Source organism: Oncorhynchus tshawytscha, linkage group LG17 (assembly GCF_018296145.1).
Source record: "Oncorhynchus tshawytscha isolate Ot180627B linkage group LG17, Otsh_v2.0, whole genome shotgun sequence".
Taxonomy (NCBI): domain Eukaryota; kingdom Metazoa; phylum Chordata; class Actinopteri; order Salmoniformes; family Salmonidae; genus Oncorhynchus; species Oncorhynchus tshawytscha.
The window spans coordinates 9,048,071-9,071,911 of record NC_056445.1 but is presented as its reverse complement, the minus strand read 5'-3'; the positions used below and the strand labels follow the sequence as shown (position 1 = coordinate 9,071,911).

The 23,841-nt window shown below is 44.1% G+C and overlaps 3 protein-coding genes across 3 annotated transcripts; 1 reads left to right on the top strand and 2 right to left on the bottom strand.

Annotated features, from left to right (window-relative positions):
* Positions 1-81: 81 nt before the first annotated feature.
* Positions 82-7,617, bottom strand: LOC112216815 (leukotriene A-4 hydrolase-like). The gene is made up of 18 exons (XM_042300092.1): positions 7,408-7,617; positions 6,600-6,730; positions 6,222-6,342; positions 5,237-5,410; positions 4,873-4,925; positions 4,674-4,746; positions 4,401-4,541; positions 4,279-4,302; positions 4,127-4,197; positions 3,821-3,932; positions 2,751-2,895; positions 2,553-2,656; positions 2,375-2,445; positions 2,154-2,208; positions 1,960-2,055; positions 1,765-1,847; positions 1,573-1,677; positions 82-1,389 (listed from the first exon to the last, which is right to left on the bottom strand). Exons 1-18 carry the CDS (start codon positions 7,579-7,581, stop codon positions 1,257-1,259), a joined length of 1,866 nt encoding a protein of 621 aa, XP_042156026.1. The 5' UTR covers positions 7,582-7,617; the 3' UTR covers positions 82-1,256.
* Positions 7,618-7,733: 116 nt separating this feature from the next.
* dennd6b (DENN/MADD domain containing 6B) lies at positions 7,734-13,149 on the top strand. Its single transcript, XM_024376901.2, has 17 exons — positions 7,734-8,178; positions 8,420-8,458; positions 8,579-8,621; positions 9,297-9,409; positions 9,800-9,880; positions 9,997-10,102; positions 10,252-10,394; positions 10,534-10,589; positions 10,765-10,887; positions 11,012-11,107; positions 11,195-11,355; positions 11,439-11,593; positions 11,697-11,750; positions 11,835-11,944; positions 12,059-12,161; positions 12,347-12,421; positions 12,562-13,149. Exons 1-17 carry the CDS (start codon positions 8,026-8,028, stop codon positions 12,682-12,684), a joined length of 1,734 nt encoding a protein of 577 aa, XP_024232669.1. The 5' UTR covers positions 7,734-8,025; the 3' UTR covers positions 12,685-13,149.
* A 2,089-nt stretch (positions 13,150-15,238) lies between these two features.
* gcc1 (GRIP and coiled-coil domain containing 1) lies at positions 15,239-23,691 on the bottom strand. The gene is made up of 3 exons (XM_024376897.2): positions 23,595-23,691; positions 20,647-21,832; positions 15,239-18,110 (listed from the first exon to the last, which is right to left on the bottom strand). Exons 2-3 carry the CDS (start codon positions 21,751-21,753, stop codon positions 16,734-16,736), a joined length of 2,484 nt encoding a protein of 827 aa, XP_024232665.1. The 5' UTR covers positions 21,754-21,832; positions 23,595-23,691; the 3' UTR covers positions 15,239-16,733.
* Between the last annotated feature and the right edge of the window lie 150 nt (positions 23,692-23,841).

Genomic DNA, 23,841 nt, shown 5'->3' with positions numbered 1-23,841 from the left:
CACTGCTAGAGGGCAAATGCTGGGACGTGAAACTGCCTAATACTGTCAACTGATCATGAAAACACACGAGACATTCACAACTCTATGATCATGGTGTTTAATGGCATCAAATAAAGGATGAGATATTGGAACTAATCCACACAGGTTCTGTATTTGATTCTGGATAAAATGTAAACCATTCTAAAAATCAGTTTCCCTCCTCAAATTAAAACAAATGTATCTTATAACTTGTTTTTTTTCTCTTTACCTTTCTGCCCCGAGATGAATACCTCAATGTCAAAGTTGGGCTCAATTCTGAATTGAGTTGCACATTCTCCTCAAACTATTTGAAATAATTGCAGTGGTGTGAAATACTCTTAAGATCATGTTGTGGGTTGTCTATCATTTCCTTAACGTCTTTATATATCCGAATACATTTCCCAGAATGCATTAGATCAAACACTAGTAGGAAAGGGAATAAGCTAACATCTCATGACAAAGAAAAATACTGGTTTGAGTTATAATCAAACTAAAGCCTGTATTCAATCAGATTAAGCGTTGACCGCCGATAGTCTCAATTGCATTAGAAATTCAGAACAAGAAATTGTAGGCTATATAGAAATAATTTTAAAATCATTTAACAAAATAATGACGATTTCTATCATCCTAATCGAGGTGTATATTACATCTCAGTGTTCAAACATGTAAAAAAGGCTTCATGGGATTTCTGTTAATGCAACGCCATGCAGCCAATGGCAATGTCCGCTTTAGGTATAATGCTGGGAGTCACTTGTTGATTTGACAGTTCCACCTCCGTTGTCAAAACAACCGCTATGCAGATGTCTGCTAAAGCGGATCTGATTGAATAGAGCCATAGTATTTGAAATGTTATGTGTATTAATATGTGGCATATGCTTTTTATAAAAGATTTGTCAAATTAAGAGACTTCCATGTTTTAGTATAATTGGTTTGAATTCAATTCTACTTCCTTCAATTCAAATTCTGCTTCCTGTGGGCTGTGGCAAATTAGTTTGAATTGAATTAAATTCAATATTGACCACAACTCTGCTCGACGTATCATAAACCTTAATGTAAAACAAACAGAAAAAAGACAATTCTGAATAGCGGCCGAGCAAAGTAGACAGTTATTAAAAGTGGGGGTGTGACTGAAAGCTTCTCTCGAGCTTTCTCCGGTCGTTTTGGGCAATGGGGCGGGGGGTGTGTCCCAGGTAAAAATGCCGGTCTCGGAGTGCTTCCGGTGGAGATTCCAATTAGAATCAGGTGCTCTTGCCAGTGTCCACCTTCAGGTCCTTGGCCACCAGATTAGACGTCACTGGGTGCATGGCTGCCCGGTGGGCTATGAACACACGCACCGCCTCCTCGCGATACTTATCAAAGTTGTACACCTCTCTGAAAGATGGGGGAGAAAGAGCGGGATTAGGTAGAACACACACACAAAGGGTGCCTACGTAAGAGAATAGGACTTGTGTCTTTAACAAGATGCTGCCTAGAAATAATTTGATCCAGAAAGCACAACAACGCATGGCATCTCATAACAGAGATCGTGTCTCAGATAGTGGCGCAGCTGGTTACTTGAATAGCGGCCGTGTGAACTTCATCCTCCCCTGCTCTGTCGCCATCTTCAGCGCCATGGGAACAGCATCCTCCCACTTGGACTTGACACACAGCCGCAGCCACCTGGAAGAAAGGAGCCAACCGTGAGAGCCAATGACAAACACTTTGCCAGTACATACTGAACGATGGGACCCCAGAACAGGAACTCACCTGAAGCGGATCTCTGCGTTGTTGAGGGCGTTGAGTCGGTACACTTCCTGCATCCTCTTCACATGGCTGAGGGGGAGGGGATCCTAGGGGGAGAAGATAGGGGTCATTGGTCTGCTTTGGAATCCAATAGAACGATCACATGGCTTATGGAAGGTTGCTATGATGACCAGGTGAGTGACAGTGAGGCGTGTCTACCTCTTGCAGGAGCAGAGACAGGAACTCTATAAGCTGGTGGGTGGAGAGAGTCTTCATATCCACCTCACTGAAATTCCCCAGATCCCCCTCTTTGGTCTAGAGAGGGAGAGAGAAATGAACATGTAAAAATGCTGTGTTCTACCATCATGAGGTTCTAGAACATACGCATTATCAATGTGGAGCATGTTGTTCACCTTCACCCATCTCTTACACAGCGCGATGCAGGCGTCTGCCATGGTGGTGTCATATCTGGGGGGAGGGTGGCATTGATTTAACACACACACACACCTCAGATTGTGTGGACAGGTAAACGGTGACACAGACCCACAAACTAACAGAAGTGTGGCTCAAAAGGGGTAAAAGGCAGCCACGGTGAGTGATTCTCGAGTGAAACGGTTAGGTAAGGTAAACCCACTGTGGTTTGACGGGGGGCATCCCAGGGGTGTGCATCCAGGCGTTCCAATCCACCTTATTCAGGATGTCCACCTGAGATCGGACAGGGAGCGGTAAAGGTGAAACAGAGACACGTTCAACAGCCACAGCACGGGGCTCTGATAGCAGCTTGGTTAGGTGGAGAGTGGCGGTTACTGTACCTTGTTCTTAAAGTAGGTGAAGAGGTACTTCTTCCACTCCTCAGTAGTGACGCTGCTGTAAGCAAACATCTGGATGTACGACTTCACAAAACCCATAAACACCTCTGTAAGAGACACAGCCAATTAACACGAAGCAAGTGTATTCAATAAAAAAAATGGACGGAATGAAATGTGTGTGTGTGTGTGTGTCTCTCTCACCAGGTCCTCCCATGAGCTCCTCCAGGTGGTATAGAAGAGCGAAACCCTTCTCGTAGGGGACAGAGGAGAAGGCATCGTCAGGGTCCACCTCATTCATGTTGGGAACCAGGTTGGTCAGAGGGTTGTTGGCCCCAAACGTGTTCACCTGGGAGACAGAGGTAACAGATCAGATAAGGCCGGGCATACAGAGTTACACACACACACACACACACACACACACACACACACGTAGAAATGAACATGTAAGTGGCTTGTCTTTCAGTGAAGTCAGACATTACTTAAGCCTTGTTCACACTGCAGGCCTCAACGCTCAAATCCGTTTTGAAACACTGACTGTCCAGACAGCAAGTTACAAGTGACAGAATCGGATTTCTGTGGGTTCAGACAGGAGCCATTTGCTGACATGTCTACGTTAATTGCTATAGTAACGAAGGGTGTGGGCACAGTGGTGTAGGCTGATTGGCGGCGGTGCTTGTTCTTCCTGTCACTCAGAAGTTAAGTAACAATCTAAGGTGACAACAATGCCTGCCATGGACGATTCCTAGTTACTTTGAACGAGCAAAGTCACAGCGTTTGAACACTTTGAAAGCCTCAAATGACGAGACGATTTAACTTTCAGAAACAAGTCCTTTTTGGTTAGCCACAGCAGTCAACTAGCTAGCTAGGTAGCTGTTTCGCTCTCTACCGCTGACTCACTTATTTGTTGGTGAACAATTAACAAGCTAGTTAGCTACCACATGTTCTTGTCAAACTGTCAATAGAGTAGCTAGCAAGCAACAAGATATGCCAAATAAAAACCACTTGAGAGCAAATTCATCCAATTTGACCGTTTAGACAAGTCGCATGGCCAGGAATCAGATGTATATCTGACTTCAAATGTGACTTGAAATATCCGATTCCATGTGGGTTTTGGCTGTTCAAACTTCCGGAAAAACAACAGATTATATATTTTTTAAAGTGATTAGAGTTACTTCAAACTGCCAAACGTGAACAAGGCTTTGTGTACCAGTATGTGTAACAGTGTACTCATGCATGTGTGTGTGTGTGTGTGTGTGTGTGTGTTCTCTCACCGATTCCTGCAGGTCCTTCCAGCCGCCCATGGCCTTGAACTGTCTGAACTGTTCACTCTCCATAGACCTGCCAATCATTCTCTCAAGGTACACCGTGTGACCCTCGTTCAACCTGGAGAAGGAAGGGTCACACACACACTAATTATGAACTCATTAACTCCGGAAAGCGATCTGCCCTTTTCTATCTCTCCATCCCATGAGTCCGATACTCAGTTATGGATCATTTCACCAATTGACATGATATCATTCCCGTTCATTCAAGTGAGAAAAGAAAAATGGATAGAATGGTTTTTTTCTGTGCCATACCAGAAGTGCTCCCAGGTCTTGTTGGTCACCAGGTTGCCAGTCCAGCTGTGAGAGATCTCATGGGCTATGACCTGGAGAGAGAAAACAGGAGGAGGACACAGGTTAACACATACTTGGGAAGACAAGTACACCTGTGAACTGTGTTTACTTACATTGGACAAGGATCTGTCTCCAGCCTAGAAGATAAACATAGGAACAAAGGAAGGTTAAAACATATATATATATATATACAGGCAGGTGGATTTGGTATTGTGATGTGTGTAAGGTGTCTCACCAGCAGTGTGGGGGTGGCAAAGGTAAGGCAGGGGTTCTCCATGCCTCCATACGGGAAGGAGGGGGGCAGGACCAGAATGTCATACTGGCCCCACACGTACGGACCCGCAAGGTCCTCAGCTGTCTTCAACATGGTCTCTGTCTGAGAGGGTCACACACACACACACACACGCACACACACACTTCAATATTAAACTCTGCTGATGTAGAATGAGTGGGACATGGACAAATCACCGACGTACCTCACAGATACACTAAATACTGAGAAACTCACCTCAGAGAACTCAAAAGCTGCCTTGTCCACAAACTCCTTCTCTGACCAAACACGAGACCTGGGCCCAATCTCTCTTGTAAAACAACAAGCAAACATCTATTACTAATATTTCACGGATCATTTATTAATTTAAAATAATTAGTAGGAAAACAGGGCAATAGTTACATGTATGGGTGTGTGTGTGTGTGTGTGTGTGTACCTGCTCTCCAGAGCTCCCACCACGATGGCAATGAGGTAAGAGGGCATGGGCACCTGGGAGGTGTCAAAGGTCAACAACAGCGGTCAGACACACACAGCCATGTACCTGCTCCAACACCAGTCTCTGAGAATGGGCTTCATTCAGATTGCAGGCATGCTACGACGGGTTCCTTTTGTTATCTGGCTGTTTCATCTCAACTTTCCTTGTAATTAACTCCTTATTGCTTGATCAGCAGCTACTTTGGCAGCGCTGTACCTTGAACAGTCAAGCCAAAAAAGCAAGACTGGCAGCATTAAGCTATGGATGACAATGGACAGTTGGATGGAGAGATGGATAGAAAGTGATAGAGAATAGAGACACTGACTGGTTGTCTGAAGCGGTAGATGGCCCGGCTGCTGTCCTGGGGATCAGGCTCCTGTCCATCCCGTACAGCGCTCATCACAGCCACCAGCTCCTTGGGGACAGACACCTGGGCATAGTAGGTGTGTTTCATGGCGGGGGTATCCTGGCAGGGTACCATGCTCCTGCAATGGGTGGCCTGGAGGGGTTTGAGGTGGTTATTAGCACATTGCTACATCAGCCACATAATCTGGATTTATCTCCAAGAGGTGACAAATATACTTAATTGAAGTAAACAAAGACATATTGAGTGCAGTAATGTAGAAGGCTGCTATCAATATCAGCGACAAAGGAGCCAATGATCAAGGTCCTCTCATAAAGCTTATCTGTGCCGGAGCAGAACACTGCACCTTTGGACACACAGGTGATACAGGAAGAAGAGGGATGCATAATGGAGAAAGAAAGCAGGGGCGAAAGCAACCTCAACTGGCACAGGTTACGATCAAATTATTACATCTTCCTTCGGCTAAGAACTTCAAAAGAGCAGCACAGGTCTCTGTGTGTGACTACAATACAACTGGCCGGATGTTGCAGAAGATGGGGTTGGGGAAGTGTTCTTTTGTGATGTCTTTTGAGGCAGTCTTACAACTACTCTGACAGTTAAAATGACCGTTGAGCAAGTATGGCATCCAACCAAAAATTAAGACTTTTTATGTTTGTAGAAGTGCATTATTTGTCTCATATCTGGCACTGGTTATAACCATTTAACAGCACTTTTCCTCTGATAAGAACTTCTAGCTATAGAAGTGGTTCCTGTGCGTGACTACAGTTACACTGGGCAGATGTTGCAGAGGAGGTTGTGTAAACATTCCATTTTGATGCCACAGCAACAACTTTTATCATAAAAGTACTGTTTGTGGCGCAGTCTTTTGTATAAAAAACAAAACAATAAGACTTAATGTTTATGCATGTCCATAAACTCACAGTGTGTGTGTGTGTGTGTGTGTTACCTGGCACTGGCTGAAGAGGTAGGGGTGTTTCTTCCCAGCAGTCTGTTCAGGAGTGAGCCACTGCAGCGCAGAAGCACTAGGTGCAGTCTCATAAGTCACCTCCACTATCACATGCTGACCCCTGAGAAACAAACACACACACTAAATATTACCCCTAAACCAGCATCCATCAGTTCAATAACTGAGGGTTGAGTTGCCTGGGGTGCAATCAGTGATGTGCAGTCTTCTGAACATTACAGATAGAAATGGAGTGAATAGAGAAGACACTATTCCCCTACTCTATATGACAAACAATCGTATATGTTCTACACAATCCATTTCTATCTTCACGTTCTGTAACATTACATCCTTCTGAACAGGCCCCTATGGTGTGGTTACCTGGAGAGGTCAAAGGGCAGTGTGATCTCCAGAGGGGTTCCCATGAAGCTGTGCTTGGGTCCCAGAGTGAACTTTGCTGCCTGTCCATTGGCTGTTACCTTAGAGACCTTCAGGTCCTTCGTGTCAAGGGTCTGATCATAGGAAGGATGGAGAGAGAGAGAGGAAAGAAAAAAAGAAAGGAAGTGGGAAAATGAGTTTGAGTAACCAACAGTGTGTGTCAGCAACTACAAGAACCACATCACCCATCTACCCCCAGATTGTGACTGAAAACAGCTGTCACCATAAGAAATACATAATTCTGTCTCTATCTGGCCCCAAGTCGCGGTCTACATTTCCTACACCTGCTCTGAGAAACACAGTATGGACTCAGTTCTAAAGTTCACGTGCCTGGTATCACATGCCAACTCGACCTGTCAAAGTCTTACTGTCACTGAGCAGAACAGTGCCAAAAAGAACATATGGCTAGCTACATATCATTCCTGAATTGACCCACTAATGATCAGATTTAAAATGAGTGATATTCAGAGCGTGTCTTGCAGCAGTGTGTGATACGTTGTGTCTGATAAACTCAACCAAATGCTTTGTAGCGGTGTACTGAAACAAGTGAACTGAAACAAGGCTTCCAACTGAAACAACGTGTACTGAAACAAGGCTTCCAACTGAAACAACGTGTACTGAAACAAGGCTTTTTCCCACGTCAACTTTAGTAGCAACATAAAGGCATTTTCTAGGAAGAATTAATGAACTTGGCTAGCTAGTTTAATAGCTTGCTGGCGAACCAGATTGAGAAATGAGATGAATACTGTACCAAAGACGTGAAATTATCCACTAAAACTTCCACGGTGAGCGCGACCTTAGCTTTGATGACATGGCTGTCAAAATCCACATGGTAGGTGAGATTCAGGTGCTTGGTAACGCACTTGGAGAAGGAGGAAAATGAGCAGGGGTCTGTAGCTGAAGCCATGTTCGGGTCCAGGATCATGAAGAGTGAGCGCAAATGAACTACAACCTGGCTCACCGCACGTCCATGTGACAGCGCCCTGCTGCATGCATTGTGGGGGTTGTAGTTTAGTCTGGACCTGAATGTGTTGACTTTCTTTCTAAATTAATAATCAAACCACTACATGTACCAGAATGAGTTGGTACATTTCCGTTCCCTTTCAACAAGCTATTTCTTTGCGTTAATAAATACGTCGTGGGGAAAACATTTGAATCATATGAAAAGTGATGTAGATTTCAAAGCGGTCTTTGTATTTCGCTTGTTTTTCAAATATATTTTTTAGCTTTTATCAGAACAACTATCTGTTGATATAGGACGTGGAGATTCAGCTGTCACTTCAAGCCCTTCTCACTGGAGAGCGAAGCAAATAGCCAACAGGGCAGCACAATAATTCAGGGCAATGAGGAAATGGACCACTGAGTCGTAATGGACCCTTTAGACAGCTCCGAATCGCGTCTTGTTGAGTCGGCGAATGCGGCAGAGAATGCAGAATCGAGTTTGCCATGGGCCCGTTTCTCGTCGTGGCTGGAGTGTGTCTGCGTCGTTACCTTCGACCTCGAGCTCGGCCAAGCCATAGAGGTATTGTGGGGTTGCAATGTACTGTACTGTAGCAGGTGTTGTTGACATCCGATCTAGCTAGCTAGCGTGCTGATGTTCCTGTGTAAACTTTGTGTACAAAGTCATGTTTGCTTGCAGAAAGAAATCAACACGATCCAAGTAACCTGGCCCACATCAACCTCTCATGTGTTTCATAATTTGGCCTGCCGGCGCATGTGTGGAATAGTGACATGACATTTTGGCACTTTCTCCTCTATTCCAGCTTGTGTACCCACACGATGTGAAACTAACTGAGAAAGAGGTAGGAAATTAGTGTATGCTCTTTTTGTGATTCTTCCCCCCCCCCCATACATAACAAGCTAGTTGCCTGTCAATAATTGTGTATGTCCTTGATTGTGCTTCCTCTCCTTTTAAACTCCAGAAAACTAGCATTTGCTACCTGTCCTTCCCTGACTCTTACTCAGGTTAGTGTATTAGATGACACAAACTATCATCACAAAATACATTACGGTCATAGGCCCAACCCCAAATCGATCCAGGTCCCTAAGCACTTGTGGAGATCTGACATGATTTGATGGCTTTTAGCAATATGGTGAAACTTCCACCGATCCTATCAGAAGTTGGAACTATTACCATATTGCAGAGTTCTCCAACTGGCGGCCTGCAAGCCGAAATTTGCCCACAGGGCATTTTATTTGGCCCCCAAAGTTTTCTGAGCAAAAAACAAAAATTGTTTAAATATGTTTTTATTTTAATTGCTGGACACAAAAGACTGTTAAAAACACTAGCAAATCAGCTCCAAGTGACTTTAACTTTGGAAATCTGTTCCAAAGTATTCCCACACATAGTAGAGAGATGCATGTGATCGTATACAAATGTAAGCAAGGTTTGAAATTATTAGGTTTTAGTCAAATATTATATCTGTTTCGTCAATTTGCAGTCTACAAATGATTTGTAATTATGTTCCGTCCCTCTGAGCATCTGCTCAAGAAAAGATCAGCCCGCGGCTGAATCAAGTTGATGATCCCTGCCAAATTGCTTACACTGTCAAATCCACTCAGATCTCCACGTGTTGGGTCGATTTGGGATTGGGCCAAAAATCTATATCAGTCACATGACCTGTGAGATGTGTTTCCCAGGATGCCTTGGAGACACCCAGTTCAGCTTCAGACTGCGTCAGTCTGTGGGCCGAAGGGGCTCCTGGTTCGGAGAGGAGGACGCCTACAGCAGAGACGCACCTGTCACACTACAGGTGAGCCCTCGGTCTGGCCCAATCCCAAATCACACTTTTGGAGATCTGATTAGATTTGACAGGTGTAAGCAATAGGGTAATACAATCTGATAGGCTAGGTGAAAGTTTCACCATATTGCTTATATCAACCAAATCCTCTCACATTGCCACAAGTGTGTAGGGTTTAGTCTTAGGGGGTGATTTGGGATTGGGCGTCTGTCATCGGCCTGACTGAATAAGTGGTCCAGGCCAGGGACAGTTTGGTTGCTTACCTTTTAGGGTTATGGTTGGTTCTTTGGTAGGGACAGCTAATCTTAAATCAGTGACTGGAGTGGAATATAATGTCAGCGACCACTAATTGTCTGTCATTGCAATAGCTTGACTATTCTCATCTTTCCCTTTCTCCCTCAGCGAGAGCTGGCCCATTTCTATGGCTATGTCTACTTCAGACAAGTCAAGGACGCCTCTGTCAAAAGAGGCTACTTTCAGAAGGTGAGAAGCTTAGGTTACAGATCTGATTCGTCATCAGAACCACAATGTATTCACATTTGGTTTTCTCTTTCATTCTCTTTCCTGCCTTTTCTCTTTCACTCTCTATCTCTCTCTAGTCTCTTGTACTGGTGTCCAGACTACCATATGTCCACCTCTTCCAGTCCCTGCTGCAGATCATAGCTCCAGAGTATTTTGAGAAGTTGGAGCCTTGCCTTGAAGCAGGTAGGGAGATATAACTTCTTGTCTTTTTTTTTTTCCTTCCCAGTCTATCTTATTTCTAATTAATCTCCCATTATAGTTACCTAGGGCTCTAATGTACAGCCTGGACTCTACATTCCTAACCTTTTCTTTCTCACTCTCCCACCATGCAGTGTGCAACGAGATTGACCAATGGCAATCTCCGGTGCCAGGGCTGACACTCAACCTGCCTGTGATGGGCGTGGTCATGCAGGTCAGGATCCCATCCAAAAACGACAAACCAGGGGGAAGCCCGGAGAAACAGGCACAAAAGGAGGTTGGTGTAGCTTTCTATGTGATGGGCCACATGCCCATAAAAATATGACTTCTCCATGATGTTAGTAAAGTTGATGTTAGTTGATTGGTATCGCTAGAGGACTGTTCATCTAAAAAAAAGTATGCTTCTGTTATATCAGAATCTTCTACCAGCCCCTATGATGCTACCGACCATACATGAGCTTGACCTGTTCAAGTAAGTGAAAATCTAAACTTCATATACTGTAAATAGTTATGTATCTGTTTGTGTTTATGTAAATTACATGGCTTGAACTTTAAGCTGTATTTTCAGTTTAATTTGAGGATGCATTGTATTAGTGAAAGCAGCATCCATCGTATATGAACTGACCTTTGCCCTCTGACCTGTCCAGGTGTTTCCAGTCCTTCCTGATCCACCTGCAGATGCTCTGGGAACTCATGCTGCTCGGGGAGCCTGTGGTCGTCATGGCACCCTCTCCCACTGTCTCCTCGGAAACCGTGCTGGCCCTAGTGAGGTAAACAGAAAATGCATGAAATATGCCATATGATGTATGACATTTAGCATCTCGTGTATGTAACGTGACTCAATGTAATTCGGGGAGTTTGAAAATGAAATGATTATTTCTCCCATCTCTACAGCTCGATTGCGCCACTGCGGTATTGCTGTGATTACAGGCCCTACTTCACCATACACGACACTGAGTTTAAAGAGTATACCACTAGGACACAGGCACCGTGAGTAGGGATTACTCTAAACACTGTTTATACTCTATCATACCCGGGGGGGCAACTCAACTCACCCTGCTCCTTTTCTCTCTCCAGTCCCAATGTGATTCTGGGGGTCACTAATCCCTTCTTCATAAAGACCTTCCAGTCCTGGCCCCACATTATACGCCTTGGAGAACTCAAGATGTCAGGTGATCTGCCCAAGCAGGTGAAGGTGAAGAAACTAGCCAAGCTGAAAACACTGGACACCAAACCAGGTAAAACATCTGGAGGTATGGAGCCAACATGGTTTGAGAGAGTGAGTTATTAGTGTGTAAAAACATGTTCTCCCTACCTGTAGGTATCTACACAGCACATAAAATGTTCCTTCAAAAAGACAAGTCCCTCATCAAAAGACTCCTAAAAGGGATCCAGAGGAAGAGGCCGTCTGAGGTGCAGAGCGCCATCTTGAGGAGACATCTGTTAGAACTCACACAGAGCTTCATCATCCCACTGGTGAGGGGACTGCCTTCCCTATCACACTAACATCCCACCCCTATATAGACTGTCTGTCTGTCCTGCTGTGTGTCCCACCTGTCTCTCTGGCTGTCTCCCCCAGGAACGTTACCTGGCCAGCCTGATGCCTCTGCAGAGGTCTGTGACTCCTTGGAAGGTGGGTGATATTGATAACAAACCTGTTTCTATAGTATGGTGATACTGTTTGAATATGGTAATAACGTGTGTGTGTGTGTTTCAGACCCCTCCTCAGATCCGTCCCTTCAGTCAGGAGGAGTTCATGGGGACTCTGGAGCACGCTGGACCTCAGCTCACCTCTGTGCTTAAAGGGGATTGGGTGGGCCTGTACAGGTATGTTCACCTGCCACCTCATCTGTCATTTCTAACTATTGTATCTTGTTGTGGCATATGGTTTTCTAAACAAATCATCCATAATGCATTGCACTTCAATGTATGGCCTTGTAGGAAATTCTTCAGGTCCCCCAACTTCGATGGCTGGTATCGTCTGCGACACAGGGAGATGACCCAGAAACTAGAATGTCTCCACCTAGAGGTCGTCTGTGATGCTGTGAGTTGACCCCACAGCCTTCTTCACTCACACCTCAAGACATTAGTTTTAACTCTACTTACAGAGCATCATGTGACCAATAAACTCAACCTCACGACTCCACTGACTTCACTTCAGTTAGGAGTCCTTTCCCTACCCATATGAGTTGATTAGTTTAATGTTTTGTTTATGGTCTGCTCGCCCAGGACCTGCTGGGTTGGACCAAAGACAAGTCAGAGGTGGAGATCGTGGACCTGGTTCTGAAACTGAGAGAGAAACTGGTCAGTAAAACCCATCAATATGTCCATTACACTCACCTCGACGGGTGCCATTTGTAACATTCTGTATTTAGTGTTGGGAAATTAATTCTGTACCGCAAACCATTGCCTACTCTAGTCTCTGTCTGTGTCCCCCACTCCAGATGAAGGCTGGAAAGCAGCAGCTCCCGGTGAAAGAAGGGGTGCTGGAGAAACTAGAGGGATACCTCCAGACTGTCATCAGCTCTCTACCAGAGGACCTGCAGACTGTACTACACAGATACTGACGCTAACACTGACGCACTTCTGAATATATATATATATATATATACACCGACACTGAATAGTGTTTTGTTTGACGTCTTTTTAATAACAACCTGAAACTAAAAGTATTGCCATCACCCAAACCACTACCCCCTCCGAGTAAGATAATGGAAGATTTATAACTAGAAGTGTAGGTAATATAAGAAACGTAGCTGTTTCATCATGACAGTAACATTAGGTCAAGGGGAATAGAAAGTAGTTGAAATGTAGGCTTCATGAGATTATGCCTTCACTAAGTATCGTGATTGTTGCTAGAGGGATTGAAGCATATACCTGGGAAGAGGGACATGTGAGTATAGCCTTTTGCTCTAATCCAGATATTTAGATGTAACATGCATAGTTGTTAGCGTAAAATATAACTAGCATATGCACCTTTTTTATTTATTTGTCATTAAACCCAAAAAAGGGGTGAATTACATTTAAGTGACTACATTTTGAGTCTTTCATCAATCTCAGTATTTTATATTGATCAAGCACAAACAAATCACACTACATTGAAACACCTCCAAATATCCAGGTTACGAAAGCTTAGATTGCAGATTTCAGTTTAGATTTGTGTGTATGTATAAAAGTATGTGGACACCCTTTCAAATTAGTGGATTAGGCTGTTTCAGCCACACTCATTGCTGATAGGTATATAAAACCGAGCACACAGCCATGCAATCTCCATCGACAAACATTGGCAGTAAAATGGCCGGTACTGAAGAGCTCAGTGACTTTCAACGTGGCCCAATCATAGGATGCCACCTTTCCAACAAGTTAGTTTGTCAAATTTCTGGCATGCTAGAGCTGCCCCGGTCAACTGTGCTGTTATTGTGAAGTGGAAACGTCTAGGAGCAATAACGGCTCAGCCGCAAAGTAGTAGCCCCCCGACTACTGAATCGTGTAGAAATCATCTGTCCTTTGTTGCAACCCTCACTACCGAGTTCCAAACTGCCTCTGGAAGCAACGTCAGCACAAGAACTGTTCATCGGGAACTTCATGAAATGGGTCTCCATGGCCGAACAGCCACACACAAGCATAAGATCACCATGTGCAATGCCAAGCGTCGGCTGGAGAGGTGTAAAGCTCACCGTCATTGGACTCGGGAGCAGTGGAAACATGTTCTCTGGAGTGATGAATCCCGCTTCCCCATCTGGCAGTCGGGCGGATGAATACGGGTTTGGCAGATACCAGGAGAACACTAGAATGCATAGTGCCAACTGTAAAGTTTGGTGGAGGAGTAATAATGGTCTGGGGCTGTTTTTCATGGTTCAGGTTGGCCCCTTAGTTCCAGTGAAAGGAAATCTTAACGCTACGGCATACAATGACATTCTAGACGATTCTGTGCTTCCAACTTTGTGGCAACAGTTTGGGGAAGGCCCTTTCCTGTTTCGATATGACAATATCCCTGTGCACAAGTGAGGTCCATACAGAAATGGTTTGTTGGAATCAGTGTGGAATAACTTCACTGGCCTGCACAGAGCCCTGACCTCCCCCGTCGAACACCTTTGGGATGAATATCAACACCGACTGCGGGCCAGGCCTAATCGCCCAACATCAGTGCCCGACCTCACTAATGCTCTTGTGGCTGAGTGGAAGCAAGTCCCTTTTCCAACATCTAGTGGAAAACCTTCACAGAAGAGTGGAGGCTGTTATAGCAGCAAAGGAGGCACCAACTCCATATTAATGGCCGTGATTTTGGAATGAGATGTTCGACGAGCAGGTGTCCGCATACTTTTGGCCATGTAGTGTACTTGGTGCACAGTAGACATATGGCTGAAACTGAGCTTATTTATTTAACGTTATAGTGGTCAATGAGTGCAAAAATCACATGTAGTACATTATCTTGTGGGTATGTGCAGGTTGTTGTTTTTTTACGAGGTTGACAGTGCCAGTCCTAGCCAAAGCCACACCAGCTCCAAGCTAATTCTGCTTAGATATTCCTCCATCAGCTAACATCTTTCCTAAACTACAACCACTCATTATATTGCAGGTTAACAGTGAATGTAAAACGAATGCAGCTGATCAGGGCTTCTACCTCACTCCCTTTTGTCTGTCTACAAGGCCTGCGTTTTACATAGGCAGTCCAATTATGATCATTGTTGAACTAATTGGTCTTTTGATCGATCAGATCAAAAGATCTGATGTGAAAAGATCTGATAGGTCAAAAGACCAATTAGTGGAAAAAGATCAGAATTGAGCTGCCCTTGTAAACGCAGCCCTATTATTTCTCAAATAGGTACAGTATATGTGGTACTTAAATAAGTTTTCTTCAGTTTGTTTTGTGAAGTACTGTAAAGGCATTTGGTCACTAGGGCAGTAAACTGCAGTTTGCAGATGAGTATTGATAATACTGATCTACTATTTGGATCCTGGTGGTTACTTATTTGTAATAACCTATAGTTTTTTTGTATATAAATAAAGTTTATGGTTTCTGATGCAAATATACTGTTAGTGTTACAAATAAAAGTTGGAAACTGTGCTAAAAGATAACTCAGAGGCTGTGATACATCCATGCACCCACACGTTTAGAGAATCGCTGAGAAAGAAAGTTTAATTTTCATGTTGAGGGAATCAAAAATATGCATTTCATCAATAAACATTGTATTATCCACACAACTGTATACTAGAAAATACTGTAATTACCAACCAAAGTATTCTGTTTTTTTATCATACAATTATGTACAACACATCTAGCATTAAAGGGATACTTTGAGATTTTGGCAATGAAGCCCTTTGTCTACTTCCCCAGAGTCAGATGAACGGATACCATTTTTATTACTTCATTTAGGAAGTTAGCTCAGCGAGCCAATGCTACCTAGTGTTAGCGTGATGACTGGAAGTCTGTCATTGCGCTAACGCTAGTTAGCAACTTCCTTCAAACTGCAGACAGAAACATAAAAATGGATTCCATGAGTTCAGGGAAGTAGATAAAGGGGCTTCATTGCCCAAATCCTGAATAATCCCTTTAAAACTGATAGTAGCTCAATATTAAAAAAGAAAGATTTAAAGTTACCCATTTAGATGTTATCATATTTGTGCATCTGAGCAACGTTCTATCGATTCCCAGGGTCATTTCATGTTTATCGGAGCAATTCGACCTACAAAGCAGACAGAAAGAAATACAGTCGGTATGTAGAGTTTTGCCAATTTTTTTCCACTAATTGGTTTTATTTCAATATGATGCTAAACTTATCATACCCGTCTGTATTTCTGCCTGCTTGAACAGGGAATCTTGCCTTTAACGTCATTATGGTTGTGCTTACACAGACATCCCAATTATTAGTAAAATATCTGATCTGACTGGTCAAAAAAACTACTTGTAGAAAGATGTCAAAATTGGGTTGCCGGTGTAAACGCAATCTATCTCACCAAGATCAATCGAAAATGTATTTTCAATATATGCAGAGGTATAGTTTAAATATTAAATAGAAGCAGGAGATCACTAGTGAACAAAGGCAGATGAGGACACTCAAGACAAATCTTTTGGGACCTGTGTTAGATAGGATCCTACTTCCTGTGGCGCACGTCCCTTGACCAAGATGGACAACCCAGGAGATAATCAATGAGAAAAACAACTCTCACACAGGTGATAAAGACTAAGGTTGTCAATAAGTTAGATTCTGTCCTTATCCCTCTGTAAGAACAGTCAATATTTGGTTCCCTTTTGACAGAAACTCTGGAAACACAGATGTGAGCCTCGTGCTATGATTCGATCTTATCAAAGAATCAAAACAACCAAACATGCTGCTTCACATAGTGACAAATACAAACCCACACTTCTAGAGCCACTCATTAGATTGCGAAATCCAATGTGTGCTTTCACACATAAAGCAATCCTTTTGAATAAAGTCTTGAGGAAAATAAAATGTAATCAACAGCGTCAAAGCCATTTCATTAGACACCAGAATCCTGGGAAAACACACCAAGATAAATAGACTTCATTCAGGAAAACTAAAACACACACTTGTTGACTGTCCGAGGAATGTTTCAAATTAGTTCTCATTATTTGCAGAGTGAGGAGCTGAACTCATCGCCTCATCCCTGCCGTCCACCACGCCTGGTTCTGGTGCTGTTTGACCACCGCCTGCTTCTCTTGAGGGCTGAAGTGCAGGATGGTCAGTATGGCTGTGAGGGTCTGCTGACGCCCCCTAGTGTCCTGAAGGGTGAGGAACTTGTAGATTACGTTCTTGAGGTACTCCAGGTTGGCCCCCTCCCTGCCCTGGTCCCTGTGCCGTTTGTCTAGCTGGCCGCGGAGCTCAGCCACCTCCTCGTCGTAACGCTCTCCGTTGGCGATCAGCCTCCCCTGCAGCTGGTGCACGTCCTCCTCCAGCCGATGCTTCTGCCGCCGCAGTGAGCCGATCTCCACCTCCTTTCTCGCCAGCTGCTCGGCGTACAGGAGGAGCGTGGGCTCGTTGGGCCCCGCCAGCCGCAACGCCTGGGTGATGATGTCACTCTCCTCCTGCGCCGTGTCGTCCATGTTGTTGGCATTTTTACTCCTGCCGACGTCCGCAGTCGCTCTGAAGTCCGCCCCTGTGTCTCCTTCGTCGCTGTGGTGGCCTCTGTAACCAGCAAGACTGTAGCCGATAGACTTTAGCTTCTCCAGCTCCTGGTCCTTCTCTTGCAGCAGGGCCATAGTGCGGTCCCTCTGCCGGTGCAGTTCTCCCTCCAGCCTGAGGAGGCTCTCTCTGTATTGGGCCTCAGCCTGGTCAAGCTCCTGTTTATGACCCTGCTGCAGCATCCCTATCCCCTGCTGACACTCCTCCAGCTCCCGGCAGTGCTTGGCCTCCGCCTCGTCGTCATGGATACGCAGGTTGATGTACTTCTCCTTGAGCTCAGCCAGCTGGTCACGGGCCTCCTCCAGCTCTTTGGCCATGCTACAGTCTTTAGCGTTCTTGTTCTTCAGCACCACCTGCGCCCGCACCTTGTAGCGCTCAAACTCCTCCTTCAGCTGACGCAGTTCCTGCTGGTAGTAAAGCGCCGAGGCCTTCTCCCCGTCTGACGACTCCCCCCCACTGCCCGTCCCCTGACCCAGCCGCCCCTCCATCTCAGCCAGCTTCTCTATCTCCATGGTCTGCTCTGGATGGCTCTTCTGTGTGGCTAGCAGAAGAAGCCTCTTCACCTTCTCCAGGCGCTCCTTCAGCACATTCACATCCAGGCTGGCCTCGTCCATGTTGAGGTCCAGCGGGGAGCCCCGGGTGGAAGCGGCAATGGCCAGGGTCTTGTTCTCCGTGTCCAGCTGCAGGATGCGCTCTCTCAGCCGGTGGGCGTTCTGCTGGTCCCTCTGCCGGGCCTTCTCGCAGGCCCCAAGCAGCTCAGACAGCTCAGACACCCGCAACTCCAGGCTGGCCACACGGCCCTCCTCCAGCTGGGATTGCTCCTGTAGACGCTCCTCTGCCTGCGACACCTGCAGATAGAGAAAGGACAGGCACATGACAGCCATGAGACATAAATAGACAATGGAAGACGACAGTTTCCCTGAAAAGCAAGTGTCTTTATAATGCCATGTTATTCTCTGCCATGGCATTTATATTTGATCAAGATATTTCTAATACAAGAGGTCAAGGATTGTTGAATACATTGTTAAAATTCAGATCATCAAATATTTTACATGTTCAAGTCATTCACCTTAATACAGGATACATTTTTAAAATCAGTGCCGGGTGAATCCATTTGAACTCAATCACTTTCTGACAGCACCCCTTTTGGCTTGAAGGAAACATTTCATACATATTTACCCATTATAAAAGTGCTCAGAAAGTGACGTTTTGATACTGAATGCCAAAATAGTCAAGAGATATAGTTGTATAGTTGCTCAAAGTTGACCTATTTTGCATACCCCGAGACATCCATGGTTTCATCACTGGAAAATAAACTGTCGCGATTGATATCATTTAAAAGCTTAAAAACAGTGTTGTCAAAACTATTTCATAATTTCTTGGAGGATTTTTTTTTATACATTTTTCTAAAACATCTTTTTTTTTTTCCTGAAACGTTAATTACATAAATATGCATAAACTCAGATATTTTTTCATATTTGCATATGTTGTAGCTTAGACCCTAATTGACATAATCTAAGGTTTTTGCGTTTTGCCCGCCATCGGTTGAGACAACATGCTCTTTAATACAGGGTGGGTGTCAAGTTTGGGCTGAAAAATGTACTAAAACGGGAATAAAATTGATATGTCAACGTTTAAATGATACCCAAAGATGGTTGGGGGTCCACACATCAGAGAATATTGACTTGAATGGGAAAATTGGTTTTAAATTAAACTTTCAATCCTCCATAGGAAATCTATTGAAATCATATAAATATAGATAATAGAATAGACATAACCATTTAAATTGACATTCGAGGGTGGGTGGACAGGTGGCCAGCTTTGTGGTAGTAATTAGTTCAATTGAAATGGTGTACCAGCTAAATTGCAGTGGTGTGAAGGGATTACATTTTTCAACCATTTTCAACCCTACAAATTAGGAATAAGCAAAGGCTTTGATATCTAGTCAAACAAATGGAAAAGGAGTCAGACAAAATCTACTAGAAAAAGTCTTAAAACACAATAATGTTGACGTAAAGACCGCTGCCAACTAATATAAACATTTCATTTTGGATAAATTTGCCTCCTGTAAATTTAATAAGCATTATCTTCTGTAAATGTAATAAACATTGCCTTGTGCATTGTAATTCTGATAAAGATATTTTTCAAATTTCTCTCCTTCATGAGGGAGGATAATGAAAGTTTACAGAACTAACCAGGTAGACCTACCAATTAGGTTTTTACTGATATCAGTTTGTTAATGAATTAAGCGATTCAAACTCGTTATTCTTTTACCAAATCGGTAATGGAATTACTGAAAAATCTATCAGAATTACTGCAATTGAATTGGCTACAATCTCCCGACCCTTGACACCTGTCCCCTTTCCATTTACTGTAAAAAGCATCCCCGCCCACTGAGCACCGACCACTGAGCACCAGATGTCCTCAGACGTTGAAAAGTTGTTGAAATTTGGTCAGTCCGCCCTGGCCAGACCAAATCTGAACCAATCATAGACTTCTGTTTCACAAGTTTGGACAGTACAGAAGAGCACACAGTACAGTAAAGAACAGTATTATGTACTTCATTGTACTGAACTGAACTCTACTGTGATGTCCAAACATAAGACTATGATTGGTTCAGATTTGGTCGGATAAAGACCAACCAAATGCAGTCTTGTTTGGGGGCAGAGCTCAATATAATAATAGCCAGTGTGTAGAATACCCAAATGTGCAAAAGAAAGATATTATGCATGTTCACATACGTGTATCTATTCAGGATACATCACCAGGAAATTAATGATATTCATAGCCATAATTATGCATTTCTGGATTGTATAGATCAGGGACCGGTGTAAATCCACTTCACCTACTGTAGTTCAATAACCAAAGTTTTTTTTTGTTAAACTAAAGGTGTCATATCATAGCACGACACCCCATTCTTTCTGCAGACATCTTTGAATCTTAATTCAGAGCAGATATTTAACAGTGTTTGGAAAATGTTGTCGCATAAAAAAAAAAAAATTAAACTGGGAGATTTTACTGTAATTCTGTTACCAAACTTTGCACAGTTCTTCCAGTTTTTGTGAAATTCTGTGTAAATTGTTCAAAGTAGTCCTTGTGCATCGAGTTGTATGGAATGTTAAACTTGGAAATTAACGGTCTTGTTTAGCATACATTTTAAAGGGAAACATAGCGTAATTCCGTTACCATTGAATTGCCTGTATGAAAAATGGGTCACTTTGAATACCTTTATCTCCTGAATGTTTTGGCATTCAGGTCCAAAGAGTCCCTTTCTGACTACTACTCCATGAGGAAACATACATGGAAAGTGTTGTTTAAATACTGTTAAAATGTGATTGAATTCAAATGGATTTACTGTACAGTCTTTCCTAATCATGACCATACCTTTCTGATCTCATGCTGCAACTGCTGCTGAAAGTGGTTCTTGAGTGCCGTCAGCTCCCTCTGCAGCTCCTCCACCCGGGGGTCTGGCTTGTTCCTCTCCGCCTCCGCAGTCTGCAGGCTCCTCCTCATCTCCTCCCTCTGCTGGGTCACCTCTTTTAGCCGGGCCTCATAATCGTGCCCCCGATCTGCAGCCTGTGTGACTTCCAGCAGGACCACCCTGGCGTCCTCCAGCCGAAGCTCAGCATCCTGCCTCTGGCCTCTCTCCTCCTGCAGCAATTTCTGGAGCTCTCTGAGCATGTGGGCGTGGTCACCCTGCTCCTGCTCTCTCTCATGTTGCTGGGTTATAACCCGAGCCTTGCTCTCCGCCAGCTGCTCATGCAAGGCATGGATCTCGGCTTCATGTTGCCTCCTGGACTCCTCCAGCCTCCCCTGGAGCTCATCCATGTCCTGCTTGATCTTCCGCTTGTCGGCCTGGAAGTTGGCCTCCATCCTGGACTTTTCCTGCGTGACCGTGGCCAGGGAGCTGGTCAGGGTGGTCAGCTGGGTCTTCAGCTGAAGGACCCTCCGGTCAACCTCCATAGACAAGGTGGGTGGGGGTGTAAGGTGCTGCTGAACCTCAGACCCTCCACTACTGCTGGAGCTGATACCGCTCTCTGACCCATTAGCCTCCTCAGACCTCTGGGACACTGAGGGGCCTCCAGGCCCGGTCGCCCCCATCTCTCCTGGGCTACTACCCTGCTCCTCTTCAGCCTGGTCGCCCTTGGTGCTCCAACTGGTAATGCTGGTAGCAGTGTCGGCGGAGGCTGCTGTGTCCAGACTGTCCTCGCTGTGCATGGAGCAGTGATCATCTTGTAATTCAGAGGTCAAATGGCTGCCACTGGCAGAGCCTTCATCTCCACGCTGGCTGAGGTCTACCTCCTGGGAGACAGTCAGTACCTTCAGACTAGCTTCCAGAGCCTCCTTCTCCTTCAGCAGGCTCTTGTAGGCCCTGACCACATCCTTGAAGCGTGTTTGATACTGGACCATCTGCTTTCTCTGAGTCTCTATGGTGTCCACAAGCTCCTTCTTGCTGGGGCCACCCCCAAAGCTCATCCCAAACTTCTCCATGGCTCAGTGGGTTTTTGGTTTTATTTTCAGTTGCTTGACTTCCAGCTGGGATCCATGATTACTGGCTCAAACAAAAACCCTGCATGGAATATAGTAAGAGGAACCATTGTTAGATAGCATCATAAAACAGTAGCAAGCTAACGCTAGTGCCAAAGATACATTGGCTTCAGAAAGTATTCATACCCCTAGACTTATTCCACATTTTGTTGTGTTCCAACCCAAATTTAAAATAGATTAAATCGTCCCCCCCGTCTACACGATCCCCCATGAAGACAAAGTGAAAAATGTTTGCAAATATATTTAAAATATAGACATCTCATTTACATAAGTATTCACACCCCAGAATCAATAGTTTGTAGAAACACCTTTGTTTGCAATTACAGCTTTAAGTTGTCTTGGGTATGTCTATCAGCTTTGCACATCTGGATTTGGGGGATTTTCTCCCATTCTTCCTTGCAGATTTTCTCAAACTCTGTCAATGGTGGTGAACAGCAGTCTTCAAGTATTTCCACAGGGATTCAAGTCTGGGCTTTGTCTGGGCCACTCGAGGACTTTCACATTATTGTTCTGAAGCCATTCCAGTGTTGCTTTGGCTGTATGCTTAACATCATTGTCCTGTTGGAATGTAATTCTCCCCCAGTCTAATGTCAGTTGCATTCTGAAGCAGATTCTCTTCAAGGATTTTCCTGTATTTGGCTCAATTAACAGGTGATGAGCTATGACTGGTTCTCTCCAGACACAGCACTTTGCATTCAGGCCAAAGAGTTAACTTTGTATCTCAGCCGACGACAGAATCTTTTGCTGTATGATCTGTGTCTTTCACATATTTTTTTTGCAAACAACAGGCGTTCTGTCATGTGCTTTTTTCTCAGGAGTGGCTTCCGTCTTGCCCAACACCCAATTGGTGAAGTGCTGCAGAGACTGTCAAGGAACTACGTAGTTCTGTCAGAGTGGTCATTGGGTACTTGGTCACCTCTTTAGACCTAGATCATGGTCTTTCTTACCCGGTTTTACCCGCTCAGTTTTGTTGCACGGCCAGCTCTAGGCAGTCTGGGTTGTTCCATATTTTTGTCCATTTCCCCAATGATGGAGATCCCTGTGCTCTTGGAAACTTTCAACACTCTAGAAATGGTTCTATACCCTTCCCCAGATAGAATTGTCATGAGACATATATCTCTGAGATCTACGGACAGTTCCTTGGACTTCATGGTATAGTTTCTGCTCTGACATGCAATGTTAACTGTGGGGCCTTATATTAGGCAGGTATGTTTCTTTCAAAATCATATCCAAACAATTGAATTGGCCACAGGTGGTCTCCAATCAAGTTGCAGCGACATCTCAAGGATGTTCAAAGGTAATTGGATGTACCTGATGTAAATTTGGAGTGTCATGCAAAGGGGTGTAATGACTTATGTAAATGAGAGATTTCTATATTTCATTTTCAATAAATGTGCTCAAATTTTCTAAAAAACATGGGTGACAATTATTTTTATTTAATACATTTTGAATTCAGTCTGTAACAAGTGTGTAATAAGTCAAGTGGTATGAATTCTTTCTGATACACTCTGTGTTCGTGTTGTCTACTGGTCTGTTTACTTTACAAGACATATTTCAACCGACATGGGCAGACTAGTTGCAAATAATAATAATGTATTATTCGACAGCTAACATTAGCTATGCTAAACTACACAACAATCTGGAATGGTCTTCGCGAAAGACCTCTCTCTCGCCCTCCTCGACAGCATAACATTTGCAACAACCAGTTCGATACACCAATGTACAATCAAAAGGACAGTACCATAATCAGGATGTGCAATGTCATAACTTTAAAGTAAACTCACATTCGGAATACGACGTGTCAACAAACGACGGTTTTCCAAGCTACTTCCTGTTCTTCACAGTGGGATTGTTTTAAATGTGAAATGTATTTGTACTAGAAGCAGTCTTTAAAAGCGGCCATTTTGCGAAGGTCGAAATAATCCGTTATCTGTCAAATACAGAGAAGATTCTCTGTATTCAACATTCTCAATGAACGACTTCTGTATATTTTCATATTTTGATACTGTACAGTATATGCATTGAACAATG

Excerpts from the sequence above, each read along its gene's own strand:
- LOC112216815 (XM_042300092.1), bottom strand. The coding sequence starts at position 7,581 with ATGATCCTGGACCCGAACATGGCTTCAGCTACAGACCCCTGCTCATTT. Across the intron at positions 4,926-5,236 it reads TCTACCGCTTCAGACAACCA|GTGCCCATGCCCTCTTACCT; the intron begins GTCAGTGTCTCT and ends GACACCTCCCAG. Across the intron at positions 1,390-1,572 it reads TTCACACGGCCGCTATTCAA|AGAGGTGTACAACTTTGATA; the intron begins GTAACCAGCTGC and ends CCCATCTTTCAG.
- dennd6b (XM_024376901.2), top strand. The coding sequence starts at position 8,026 with ATGGACCCTTTAGACAGCTCCGAATCGCGTCTTGTTGAGTCGGCGAAT. Across the intron at positions 10,103-10,251 it reads GGAGCCTTGCCTTGAAGCAG|TGTGCAACGAGATTGACCAA; the intron begins GTAGGGAGATAT and ends CCCACCATGCAG. Across the intron at positions 10,888-11,011 it reads ACCGTGCTGGCCCTAGTGAG|CTCGATTGCGCCACTGCGGT; the intron begins GTAAACAGAAAA and ends CCATCTCTACAG.
- gcc1 (XM_024376897.2), bottom strand. The coding sequence starts at position 21,753 with ATGGAGAAGTTTGGGATGAGCTTTGGGGGTGGCCCCAGCAAGAAGGAG. Across the intron at positions 18,111-20,646 it reads TGCAGCATGAGATCAGAAAG|GTGTCGCAGGCAGAGGAGCG; the intron begins GTATGGTCATGA and ends CTCTATCTGCAG.